At 44.8% G+C, this 14239-nt stretch overlaps 1 protein-coding gene across 3 annotated transcripts in view; it reads right to left on the bottom strand.

Moving 5' to 3' along the window:
- LanA (laminin subunit alpha) overlaps positions 1–14239 on the bottom strand; it is a 155238-nt gene that overhangs the window by 112460 nt on the left and 28539 nt on the right. For all 3 annotated transcript variants that reach the window (XM_065424809.2, XM_065424811.2, XM_065424810.2), the window contains 2 exons: positions 9032–9166; positions 3325–3489 (listed from right to left, as the gene is read on the bottom strand). In XM_065424809.2, the coding sequence (XP_065280881.2) occupies positions 3325–3489; positions 9032–9166 (300 nt within the window). The remainder of the gene's footprint in view (positions 1–3324; positions 3490–9031; positions 9167–14239) is intronic.

Consider the following 14239-nt stretch of genomic DNA (forward strand, 5'->3'; position numbering starts at 1 on the left):
TTCTACTAGTGGATAACACAAGCAGCTGTCAAGAAGTTCGATCAGCTGGTCAACCTCCCAGAAGTTGCTATAATAGTCCTATTGGTGTCTGGAATGTAGTTAGGAGACTAGCTTCTTTATCCAGGATGCACTGCCAGTGTCCGTCGCGTAGGTCGAACTTTGAGAAGATCTTGGCCTTAGCAACCTCTGGCAATGTGTCATCCAGATCAGGTGGCGGGTGTCGTTTGCGTTCCAGAGCATTGTTCAGGGCTTGTGGATCGATGCAGATCCTGATTTCGCCATTTTTCTATGTGACAATGACCATTCGGCTGACCCATGGAGTAGAGTCATTGACACGCTCGATTATTCCACGTTGCTCCATGTGCCTGAGTGTTTTTTTGAGTTGTGGCTTGATGCTGACAGGGATGTGGAAGTTTGTGACTGCTCTTGGACAAACTGACGGTTTGGTTACAAGATGTACTTTCCCAGGCAGCGTGCCTAAGCATTGTTCAAATACAGTGGGGTACTTGCGGAAGATGCAATTCGTCAAGCCTTTTGTGTGTTCCTCACAGACACTGGCAACGAGAATATAGTCTACCATAATGAGTCCCGTGGCCTCAGCTGTCTGATGTCCTATAAGTGGTGTGAGGTCATCTCACACAATGATAAACTCTGCAGCATGCTTGTGTCCATCTGGAGCAATCACACCCAAGTTTGTCTTGCCTATCGGTATCACCTTTGCACCATTCCACATGCACAGACTTGTCGATGTCGGCTTTATCTGGTGTGATGTGACGCTCTTCTGTGAGATGACGTTAACTGCAGCTCTACTGTCAACCTGAAAATTCATTTTTATTCCATTGACATCTAATGTCGTGAACAATGGGTTTGCTGTGCCATTAGAACCATAAGTATAGCATCAGAATCGTCATCTTGAGGTTTAGAGCTGGTGACAATCTTATAGTTCCTGCACACACTTGCGAAGTGGTTGAGCTTTTTGCAGTTGTTACATGTTTGCTTCCATGTCAGACATGCGTTCCTCGAGGTTTCGTGACTTCCTCCACAATAATTGCATGCTCGCACTGTTCTCCTCACTGCTGGGTGCTTCCCTTTGTTGACCTCTGTGGTTGCCTCTGCAGGCTTGTTTGAACATATGCCATTGTTCTGCGACATTGCTGCCGGCTTCGAATTTCGGTGGTGGCGGTAGCCTGTCCAAGCTGCTTGGTTGCTTCGCTCACTGGTTGCATCAACAGTTTCAGTCTTCCACTTCTGACTCCACGTTGACTGCGCATAAGGAAGACACAGGCTTTCAAAGAGACACGTTTATTGAGGTTATGCTGCCAAAGCATCTTGCTTCGGGGGCCGCAAGGCCTCGTCTGCTTGACGAGAGGCCCGGGAGCGGGTCTTTGAGAAGGGATTGCACCACAGTGTGGTGGCGCCATCTAGAGGTTGCTCGCGTAACAGCTATAGCAGCCATCTATCACATGACACTTTCAAGATGGGGAAGAGCTTTGAGAATACCCAGTGCCTTATTGCAGCACTGTGTAACACTTTCACAGATATAGCAAAGCACACAGTGTTAACAAATCAAATTCTCCCACTCAAGCTTTTGTTTACCAGACCATAATTCATATTCCTTCAAAAAATTATTAAAGAACCAGCAATATATTTTTGCTTCCCGCTGTTATTTCTCTCGAACCAATTCTGTATCATGACACTGTTGAGTAAAGGTGAATATTGAAGCATTTCAGTGACTTAATTCAAGACAGCATTGATATCTGTCAGTTGCTCCAATTAGTAGAACTCACCATCAAACAGACCAGTCTGTTTTTGAACATAGTATCATACTTAAGTATTTCAACCACATCAACTGCAGCAAAGCACTCATTTTCTTATGGGCCTAATTCACCCAGACTGTTTTCTACAGGGAAACCTGAATGGAGATAAATTAACTCAATTTGTTCTGTCATGCCCAGTCAAAACAACAAAAAAAGGCATTGATAAAGCTAAATGGAAATTTCCAATTAGAACCTATTGGATTAGTAAACTCCTAATGAGGGCTATGAAGTTGGTTCATATTTAGAACTGAGGTTGAACAGCATGAATAAAACAAGGACACGAGGAAACAAATACCACAGACAGCGCTTGTCTGTGGTATTTGATTCCTCATGTCCTTGTTTTATCGTGCTGTTCAACCTCAGTTCTAAAAAAAAAACCAATTGGATATTTCCAATTGTGTTTTTGTACACCCATTGGAAAAATCCAACAGGTAGAATTGGACCAACTGGTTTTTTGAACACAATTGGACTCAACTGGTCTCTGAATTCAACTTGTTGGGACCAGCATGAAAAACAGAGAAAAGGAAAAAAAACAACATTGGAGCCCTTACCTTGACATGACACCGATACACCTAAAATCCTTTCAAGAAGCATATATACTCATGCATCAACACACTACGGCAATTCTCTTCACTGACATATCCAACATTCACTACTTCTCCATATATGAGAGAGAGATGTCAGATGCTATATATAAACAATATTTGGTTGACCAAGTGGTGCCAGTGGTTCATGAGAAATTGATAAAATTTCCAGATAGATTTTTAACTTGACAGAAAGCTAAATGCTTCTTTCCATTGATCACACCAAAGTACAAATATCTTTTACTTGAAAACTAACATTATAATTCTGCTATTATTATTATAAACTATTTTGTTGTTTCACGAGATTACTCATCTACTGGCTTCCATTTGGGTCCAGTTGGGACCAATTGCACTTCTCATGATGCCCAATTGGAATTTGGCCCTCCTATGATGTCCAGTTGGAATCAGTTGAGTCCCACTCAAAAATCCAACTGGACTCAATGTTCTTTTTTTAACTGGGTAAACAAGTAAATTTCGAACAATTTAGAGATAATGGGGGCCTAAAACTAAGTGTACAAGTTCAAATCATGATGACACCACATGAAACGGCAGAAGTAGAAATGAACAAGTGTATATTCTGGTTAGTTAACTAACCAGAATATACACTTGTTCATTTCTACTTCTGCCGTTTCGTGTGTTGTCATCATGATTAACTAACCAGAATATACACTTGTTCATTTCTACTTCTGCTGTTTCGTGTGTTGTCATCATGATTTTGACTTGTACACTTGGTTTTGGGCCCCCATTATCTTTGGTAATCAAATACTCAGCAGTGCAAAATCACTCTCTCGAGTTACTACCCATATGATGTGTTCAACTTTGTACTCTCCATTTGTCTGTCCACAACGACATACAAGCCACAGCACTGTGCTGTGTGCACCCATATGGCCACCAATAGGCAAGAACAAAAAAGATGTCCAAACCTTCACAGCCTTGAGGATTAGCGGGCTTGAGGCTCCAAAAGAGTGGGCGGCACTGATCGCAGATTCGACCCGTGACACGTTCCTTGCATTCGCACAGCTCTCCACTGGTCAGGCTGCCACATCCGCCAAATGTAGGCAGAATGCCAGCAGGGTTGCAGTTGCAGCCTGGTTAAAAAATAGCATTGAAAGATACATGCAAGTAGGCAATCTGTGCAGTGAATTCAGCTAAGCAATACAATGTTGGCAAATTAAACCTGAACAATGAACACATTCATATATACATCAAACATCACGAAAGGTTCTCTCGTGCAAAATACTTTTGTTACTGCTCAGTTCTTTCTCAGCATTTCAGACATGACAAACTCCCACAATTCAACATCGCAGAAAGTGCACTACAAGTTATTTGATGGCACGGCAATTTACACAAAAGGAACACTCATACCGAAGCAACCACGGATATCCATGGGACGTCTGCCACAAGTCCGAATGCCCATCCATCTAAATATCCCTCACGGACGTCCATAAGACGTACAAGAAATGTCCATGTCCCGTTCAGATGTCCAGGCCCGGGACATCCTCTTTTGAACGTCCCCTGGCTGTACATAAATGGGCATGCCTAGGACATAAGTTAAGGCATTGATCAACGTCCTAATATGAAAAATATAGCCAGAAATTCTAAAGGTTCGTAATTCATTTTACATTTGCATGTTTCTGCACTCTATTGAACACATAATCTGAGTTATTTTTGCACGGCAAAACGGGTAGCTGACGCATCTTTATAACTTAAGACCACAGTTAAAGTGTTACAGATCTCAAAGGCTAGGCCTTTTTTGGCTGCGTGAACGATTAGAGAAGAAAAAAAATACATCATAGACGACATGTAGTGAGTGGTAAGGCTATGCTGCTAACTGAATTCAGCAGAAGCGATTTCAGGAGCCGGAAACACGGCATAGATGTTTGGTTTTCAGACACCACTTATTGCCAAAACCAGTAGTTATTTCACTGCCTAATTTGATATATAATGAAAATGTTTCAACAAAACTTTTTTATGCACGTTTATGTGTCATAAAGCCTTGGCAACGCGTGCTGTTTGACAACAGTGTCCTGCAGCAATCCAATCCAATCCAATCCAAGGTATAGCCATCGTTTTATAGGTTTTAATGGTGGCGAAGTGCCGGTGCAGTGTTGGTTTGTTTGCAGTCTTGAAAGCCTGCCCGAAGTCACCTGCTCAGCTATTGAGGTGTGACAGCTACATCTATCCCTATTTGAGCCATTACAGTATCAGAACATGTTTTGTTCACAGGTGCCAACAAGCTCTAAATTGAGGGGAGAGCCGTACATTCGAAAGAAAGCGTCACTGAAAATGAAGGCCATATTTGAGGACTTAGGATCTAGCGCCAGCAGCCAGCAGTCAACGTCTTGAGAAATCACAAGTCCAGAATGGTGCAGCAGTGCATGTACGCCGCACATATGCGTTAACGTATACTGTCATCTGTCATCCTATCCATGCGAACGTTTATGTGCCTTGCAATGTTTGCCGCTGTACAGAGGCTACCTCAGAAGTTAATGCCGCTGATTGTAACACGAAGCGACCTCCGACCTCGGGCTCAGAAGCAAAATGATGTAGCCACTCTCTAGCGCAGCGGGTATTAAAGATCCTTATAGTGTCAACCCTTCCAGGGTCAATGACGTAAATATACGGCACCACGAATGAGTCCAGAATGGTCGATGCCATATATTTACGGCGCCATCTGCACATTTAAAAAGCACGCCAATTTCCTTTGTCTTTCCTGGCATGTGCTGCCACTATGTGGGAATACAGAGAATTTTTTTCTCCCGCCTCCCTCTCTCGGTTTTTGTTGCATGGTATGTCTTAGAGCTAGTTTGTTTACTTCGATGCATCTATATACTACCACTCGCGCATTGGCACGCGCACAGGTGGGCGGCGGTTAGTTTGGGTTTTGTTCCATCGGCGGTTTTGGCTTCTTGCACTGGCAAAACTTGAAGATAACCGATGGTCTTTAAGAGTTATGGACTGGATTCCAAGGGAAGAGAAGCATAGCAGGGGGCGGCAGAAAGTTAGGTGGGCGGATGAGATTAAGAAGTTTGCAGGGACAACATGGCCACAATTAGTACATGACCAGGGTAGTTGGAGAAGTATGGGAGAGGCCTTTGCCCTGCAGTGGGCATAACCAGGCTGATGATGATGATGACCTGCAAAACTGATGGCTATCTCGTTATGAATCATTCAAAGGGCAACCGCCTGTTACTCGCTCGTTTATTGCTCAGAGGGGTACACATACAAAGGATGCCGCCATGCATGGGTTTCCTTTTCTTTTTTTGGAGACTCGCGAAACCTAATTCCTTTTGGTTGGCAATAAGATGAAGATTAGCAGAAGCTTGTCACACGTTTTGCTTTTTTCATGGCGACACAACCATACAGTTTTCTTGAGTGCGCTCACCTACGCAGTTCGATTACGCTGTGGATGTAAATATTAGTGTAAGAGCAGGAACATTTGAGACTTGTGAAATATTCTCGTGTGTGCATTTTCTGAGCCTTCAACTATGTGTAAAACCAATGCATCAAATTTTTAATTCTAATAAGATTATTTCCCTTTTTTATTGTTGTTATTTAGGAATAAACAGTACATACATACCAACACAAAACGATTTTTTTCTCGCTTTATGGTCACCCTAGAAAAATTACGGTAAATTTTTTTCGAAATAGGTCCCTCTGAAGAATTTAAATCTGCAATAAAGAAAATCGACCCTGAGCGATAGCATATGGCAAAAAAAGTAAACCCTGAAAGGGTTAAATTGAATGAATTTATGTTTAAAGAGGTAAGAATAATACACCGTTCTGTGGTCGCTAAGTGCAACTACTGGTAATACTGTTATTAACGTACATTCGTGGTGGGCATTTCTGCATCCAATTATGGATAAGTGTAATGGCTGTCACGCTATATCTTTCTTGTAGACAAAGCTCTAAGGTTCGCAGGTCCAAGTGTCATGCACTTAATTTTTTTCTTACTAAGCTTCTGAGTGAAAAAATATGTTCCTTGTATGCATAATAATAACTTTTAATTATTGTTCAACAATACACAAATTCCTTGAACCAGCAAAAATGGCAGTGCTTTCTGTGTTAAATCTTTCCATAACAATGAGTTTGCAGGTGTGTTACATTTTATGTTTTTCATATCCTTCAAAATGCATTCTATTTCTGACATATACATAATTGTGTTTTGATGCTATCTTACATTATTCTGTTAGACTGCTGTTTATGTCTGTATTAAGTTTTCTTGTTTAATCAGCGCAAAATGAGACAAACGACAGCATAGAAGAAGGATGAAGACAGTGTTTGTCTTTGTCCCACCCTTTTTGCTGTCTTTTGTCTAGCCTAAGCCTTGATGCTTACACTTCCAGTAAGCATGGTAGTGTACTTTGTGATTTCTGCTCTACATTTATTCTTGCTTGTGAGATTATTTTTTTAATTTAATAAAGCATGTGCCTTATAGGGGTATTACTCAGGCTCGCGCGTGCGCACCTGACCCTTCTCTGGATCGCACAGCGCCGGCGGAGCGGCAGTCGCTCACTAGCACTTTCGCAGCAGCCCTAGCAGTCAGAGCTGTGACCCCTAACCCGCGGTTCGCAGTGAGTTGCGACGACGGCGGGTTCAGGCCAGCGGGGACAGGGTGAGTCTCGACCTAAGGTGTTTATTCACCTTAGAGTACAAGGATACCAACAGACAACAACAGCCACAACACATACAAATACAACACAAAACAAAACCACAGCGGCGGAGCATTCCCCCCGTCTGGGGTGAAGCGGGCGACTTCCGGTCCGGAATGGCCGCCGCGGCGCAGAATTCGCCGAACCGCACCGCACAGCTCCGCGACCGAGTTGCGAGCCCCGCAACCAAGCATCCAGCCTCAAGGCCGAGCGAAAGACTTCGCCCGCAAGGACAGAGTGGACCCCTGCTGCGCAGCGAGGTGCAAGCCATCGTCAGGGGTGGGTCGGCGCGCCTTTGCCGGTCTTGCGTGCCGAAACCCGCGAGGGTGCGCAACGAACAGAAAGAAACGCGTTCGCCAATACCAGAGGACAACGAACCCCGGGAACACCAAAAGACAGCTGTCCTGCGCCATCTCGAGGCTGGTTCGGGGATCGCGTCAGCGTAATCGAGGCAGCCAAGAAAAATCCAGGGACCCTTTCGCCACCACGGACCCGGCACGTCCGACTGGGCAGGTGACGCCGCCGAGACGCAAGGTGACCCGGACCTAGCAGCCTTCTTGCCTCCTGTTGCGTCCCATTACTGCCAAGCTGCTCCGTGGCATCGTTCAATGTTCCGGCCTTGCTCGCGGCTACCTACACGGCGACGACGGTCTGCAGCTAGAGCTGCTCCCTCACCAACATGGACTCACACCGTGTTGCTGTCGGAGTAGCATGTCCCTCTCGCAGGAAAGCCTCAGGTGACGGCGGCCTCTTAGCGGCTAAAGGGTTATTTTAAGGAGGGGGGATGTGGGGATCGCACGCGCATCCCGATATCTCCGGAGCGGCCACGCGGTTATCACGCGATAATCACGTGCTCGCTCGCGGAGGGTATAGCTGGGGAGAGGGCACCTTCGGCGCTCCCGCTGCTCTTCGCGCCTGGCCGCGACGCCGCAGCCAAGGCACCCCGTTCCCTCCTTTCCCTTTCTTGGAACCGGGGAGACACCCTCTCCGCCGCTCGGGGAGAAGCGCTATTCCCCCGATGCACTGTTGTCTTTCGGTTGAGGAGCTTGCGACTGGCCGCATCTCAATTCAGCCGCTGAGACCGCCGCACGCCGTCCCCCTGTTGCGCCCGGCCTTAGCGAGCGACTCACCGCCCCAGGGCCCGAGCGCGGATCCACTTTGGGTGAGCTGAACTCTTATCAGCCTCTTTTGTGGTTCCCACAGCCTATAATGAATCCTCGTAAGGTTTGACAGTACGAAAAAGTAAAATAAGTATTGTATAATCACATGAGACTTCATTTAATTAGTTGTATTGTATTTCCCACATTTGTTAGAAAATGCTGAAAGGAGTTTCTATTTCTGTTTTTTATGTCTTCGTGCTGTCCTAAATTCAGTCATGACATCTAGATCTGCAAGTTTTCTTTTTATCAGCATGTATATTTGATGCTATGAACAGTATTCAAGTGTGCTTTATGGACTTATGACATAAGGTGGCACATGACATAAGATTTATTGCATTTTGAATCTGGTGTGGGCCCATGTTTGTTGTTTATTTGCAGCAGAGCGGCGACAGTGAAATGCATTGAAGCACCCGACCGGTTGTTATATAACATTGGTTGGGTGCTTGAATGCATTCCACTATCGCTGCTTCAAAATGTGTGTGTGTGTGTGCGTGTGCACACACACATTTATATATACACGACAGACATACCGTCCGAAATACATCCACCACAGGATCCCATTTCGGATGTCCGATGGATGTACAAGTTATTTTTTTTCAATATCCATCAGAAGGCCGATGGATGTCTGTTGGGAGATTTGCGGTCGTCCATTGGACACCCGTTATATCGGAAATGGATATCCATAGGACATCCAATGGATATCCGTGATTGCTTGGGTATGTTCATTTTAACAATATAAACCACGATGTAATTATGCAACTGAAAATGTGAAGGAGAGCTTCTCCTGTTGGAATAAAGAAAATAGCAGGGATCTGTACCTTCACAGAGCGGGTAGTTGTAGAAGCCCTTCTTGCAGCTGTTGCATTTCTCTCCATCAAAGTTTGACTTGCAGAAGCATGTACCATCGTTGCCACAGGAGATACCAACAGCACCATAAGTGTCACACTCGCAAGCTGGAAGAAAAGCAAGAACAGAACGAAAGTTTGTCTGGTGCAGGTAACATGATGATAAAGACTGGTGTGATTAAGAAACCCGTACGGGCTTTGAAGAATCTCTGTGTTTTTCACCTTGACTTGATCAGTGACTGCAACTTCGTCATCAAAGCGAGAACATGTGGTGACCACTTGAAGGTTTGCCAACCAGCAGCCCATTTCAAATGCCATACTCCTTAAGCAAAGAAGTTTCTTCTGTAGTGTTCAGTTGAGCAGGTCGAATGAAGTTACCACACACCCACAACATACAAGCTGAGCTTCTATGAAGGCAACCTAGATGAGATCACAAGCTCCGTCTGTGCCAGTCGGCTTTTGCCTTTGCCCAGCCTTTCATTTTCAGCATGCACTCAGTGTCTGCTGGTCAAGTAGCTAGCAGTACTGCATATCATAGCACAGGGAGTTCAAATGTCCCAATGGACAATAGTACTGTATGTTCACCAGCAGACTATGTGTACCTTGCTACAAATGCACAATGCTACATGCAGGCAACAGGCAATGCACACCCGCAACTTGCAGGGCACAGGCTGCAACCCCATTCAAATTGTCCTTTTGTCTGTGGACAGGCAGTTGGTGTGTAATAAAGACTAAAATTGGGTACACTGGCAAAGGGTATACTAGGATTCGAGGTATGTACTTTTGCTGTATGCACAAGATATAATCCTGTTTGCTTTTAGAATCATTTTACATCCAATCAACTAGACACACGATAAACAGGACGCAGGGTAATCTTCCCGAGATGTACACCCGCACGCTGCGCCACATTCACCCATAAATAGCCGCGTGCCCATGCTTACATCTTCATTGTGATCAAGGGACCCGTACGGGGCCTGAAACATCTGTTCTTTACTTTTCTTTTATTCTTGGCAAGTGCACGTTTTTTGGCACCAAGATATAACCCTATCCAAATGGTGCCACACGCCATACACTGGAGTTGAGAGGGAGGTCAAGAGGAGCGGGAGGGACGCGGGTTTGCTTTCCCGCCAGCTTGATGGATGGCGCTAATTACTTCTGTGTGAAAGGCATGATTTGGTTGCATGCAACAGTACTGAGGTGTGTGATGGGCACATAACATGAAAGGTAGGGAGCCTGCAGACGATGATAGATTATGCACTAATGTCACATAGGATGCATGATAGGCTAGAGGTAATGAACATAGATGAATATGGCTCCAGAAGTCTGGGTAGGGATCACAAACGTATCAAGCTGAGTTTTAGAAGTGAAACAAAAGTAGGAAGGAGGCAAGATGAACAACCAGATGGGATTTTTTACTCAGAAAAGCAGCTGGAAATAGTAACCCAACAAATTGAGGAAGTAATTTCTGAGGTTACTAAAACAAAATGGTCATACACAAACTTAACAGGGTTATTTGAGCTAGAGCTTGCTAAGGTACGAGTCAGGCCCAAAGGAAAAAGAAGATGAAAACCCAAGAGCTGGTGGGATGGGGAGGTCAAGAAACGGCATAGAGAAACATCAGGAAGCATTCAGGGAACGCAGATATCATAAGCAGAGGCATGATTGAGCAGCTGATGTAGACAGAAAATGGAATAACTTCTTAAACTGTAAAAGGGAAGCATCCTGTTTGATCAATGAGAAGATTGGAAGAAAAGGGACCCAATGGTTGTCAGAAGTACACAAAAAGGATAGAAAAGCAGCTAAGAAATTTTGGAAACATCTCAACTCCTCGAATAATAAGACTAGGCTAGAGCATAAGTTTACAGTTACAGCTCAAGGTGTTCCGCTAGAAGGGGGTAAGGCAATGGAACATATAAGAACAATGATGACAGAAAAAATTTGAAGAACAACAAAGCGTTACATGTACTCTATCAGACAAGGATAGACCGGTTAGTGCAGTGGTTCTGCTTGAACAAAAGTAAGTGGGAAAGGGCAGAGAAGAGGGTTCCTAGTAGCACATCGACAGGAACTGATGGCATTCCAATTATGTTAATAAAGACATTGGACCCAAAATCTAAGCAAACATTAAGAGAGGTAGTGAGCAAAATGATAATGGATGGTAAAGCCCCTGATGGGTGGAGACTAAGCAGGATGAACTTGATATATAAGGGAAAAGGGGACAAAGCCAACATAAACAACTACCGTCCCATAATAGTGATGTCAGTGGTTTACAGGGAGGTGATGCAGATCGTAAAGGACAGACTGCAGGCATGGGTGGAGGGTGAGGAGGTGCTGGGGGGAATTACAATATGGGTTCCGGAAACAAAGGAGGTTAGAGGACAATCTGTTCTCGTTGACGCAGTGTATCAAAATAGCAGAAAAGGAACACAGTCCCCTATGTCTAGCACTTCTAGGTATAAAGGGAGCCTATGACAGTGTAATCCAAGAGGATTTGTGGGACATAGACTAGAGGTGGAAGATGGAGTAACTAATCTTTTAAAAGATATCTATAAAAGTAACAAGGTGCTTATAAAATGGGAAAGAAAGGAATCTTAGCCTATAGAGATTCAGTGGAGGCTTAGGCAGGCGTGCTCTCTGTCACCTTTGTTGTTCATGCTGTATCCATAAGGATCAGAGACCAAATTAGAGAGGAGTAGACTTGGCTTCAACCTTCCTTTTTTCAAGCAAGGAGAATGGATTGAACAGTCATTACCAGGACTGATGTATGCGGATGACATTGTACTTATTGCAGACAAGGAAGATTTGCAGGGATTGATGAACATTTGCGGTAAAGAAGGAGACACGTTAGGTTTAAAGTTTAGTAACAAAAAATCAGCAGTCATGATTTTTAATGATAATCAGTGTGGTGAGCTGGAGGCAGTGGATAAGTACAAATATCTTGGCGTGTGGATAAACAATGGGGCTGAGTACCTATTGGAACATGAAAAATATGTAATGACTAAAGGTAGCAGGAATGCAGCTGTGATGAAAAATAGGGCACTGTGGAATTACAATAGGTACGAGGTGGTGAGAGGGATTTGGAAAGGGGTGGTGGTTCCTAGTCTGACTTTCGGAAATGCGGTCCTGTGCATGAGATCAGAGGTTCGAGCAAGGTAGGAACTTAAGCAACGAGGGGCAGGTAGGCTTGCTTTGGGAGCACATGGAAATACAGCAAATCAGGGGGTGCAGGGTGACATGGGATGGACATCATTCAAGGGCAGGGAAGCTAACAGCAAGATAGAATTTGAGGAGCGATTGAGAGAAATGGCAGGAAAACGGTGGGCAAGGAAAGTTTTCAATTATTTGTGCATGAGGAATGTAGACACAAAATGGAGGAAGCGAACCAGAAAATCATCACACAATTATTTGGACAACACCAGGGAAGCAAGTCAAGAAACTGGTTAAGAAAATGTTACAGAAACAGAGAGGGAAAATTTCTGTGAAAAACAGGGATGCAGACAAAATCAGCTCTGGGAACATACAGAACTTTCAAGCAGGAAATTGCTGAAGAAAATATCTACGATAATTCCAGGGGAAGCTCTTGGTTGTTTGAAGCCAGGACAGGAGTACTGCGGATTAACACGTACAGAGACAAGCACACAAGGGATAGACACATTATGCGGTGCATGTGGAGAGGAAGAGGGAACGGCTGAACACCTGATACTTTGCTGTAAAGGGCTTCACCCTACAGTCCAAAGCCACAGGGTGGCTATTCTCAAAGCATTGGGGTTTAGGGACAGTAGAGTCAAAATAGACTTTAAGCGAGTAGAAATAACCAAAGGAAATTATCTGATTAGTGGCTAAAATCAAGGCAAGAGTGAAGTTTCACCTTCCATTAAGTACAAAATGTCGGATCGGTGTAACGTTAAGGGATAAGAAAGGAGCAGATTGGGTGAGGCAACAAACGCGGGTAAATGACATCTTAGTTGAAATAAAGAAAAAGAAATGGACATGGGCCGGACATGTAATGAGGAGGGGAGATAACCGATGGTCATTAAGGGTTACGGACTGGATTCCAAGGGAAGGGAAGCGTAGCAGGGGGCGGCAGAAAGTTAGGTGGGCGGATGACATTAAGACGTTTGCAGGGACAACATGGCCACAATTAGTACATGACCGGGGTAGTTGGAGAAGTATGGGAGAGGCCTTTGGCCTGCAGTGGGCGTAACTAGGCTGATGATGATGATGATATTATTAGTCCCGGTTAGATGGTGTGCGCCCTCGCCCGATTTAAAGGGTTCTGCCTTATCAATCCATTCATCCATCCAACCTAAGACTGCCACCAAAGCAGCGGAGTTTCTGAGGCCGGACTGTGCCTCCGCCACTGCTTCCCTCCGCGTGCTCGCATGCTTTTTCCTTCGTCTGCTGACAGATCGGTGCTGTGTTTATATTCTTCGTCCTGTATTATTAATGCTAGTAATGTCTTATCAAGATGGCGAAGTCATTGCCATCATAATCACGTTGGTGTGATCCCTTCTGTTGCAACGTCACGGCTAACAAAAGACAAGGAGAATGAGGTACTAGGTGTCGCCTTTGTGTCCTTGTATTCAGGGTATGTCTTGTACAGAAACGGATATGGTGCACTGCCTCCAACAACCTTTCCATTGGGATGTCTTGGTTTAGATTCGTCATTATAAAAAAACAAGTGTGAAGAAAACCAAACCAAGCCAACCAAAACAAGCAGTCCGACTGAACCAGATGCGAGTACGAATAGAGCAGTCGGGCGGGTCCACATGACACCAGTTTCCTGCGCACACGTCACTGCAGAGGCCACCCTTATTGGTCTCCTATGCTTGCGGGTCGATTGCCGCCACGGCAAACCGCGAGAAATAGATCCATAATCAATCCCTCCCACATCGCATGCTTTGCCGCTAGCCTGGCTGGGTCATTACGGTACGACACAGAAATGGTGGCCTTGCCATTTGAGAGGGTAAAATTTCTGTCACATTTTCTTTCTTTTTTTAAGTTGTGCGCGGCTTTGAGGGGTCTCTCCTAAGCTTTTCCTCTATGGGGTCAGAGAAATGCTGGTCACAGGCGCCTGCATGATTTGGCACGCTGCTGAGAGCATTGTTGGTGCGTGGTGTGTTCGAATTACCCATCACAAATGCTCACACGTTCAAATTACCGGGTGTTTTTGCCCATTGG

Source organism: Dermacentor albipictus, chromosome 6, assembly GCF_038994185.2.
Source record: "Dermacentor albipictus isolate Rhodes 1998 colony chromosome 6, USDA_Dalb.pri_finalv2, whole genome shotgun sequence".
NCBI lineage: Eukaryota > Metazoa > Arthropoda > Arachnida > Ixodida > Ixodidae > Dermacentor > Dermacentor albipictus.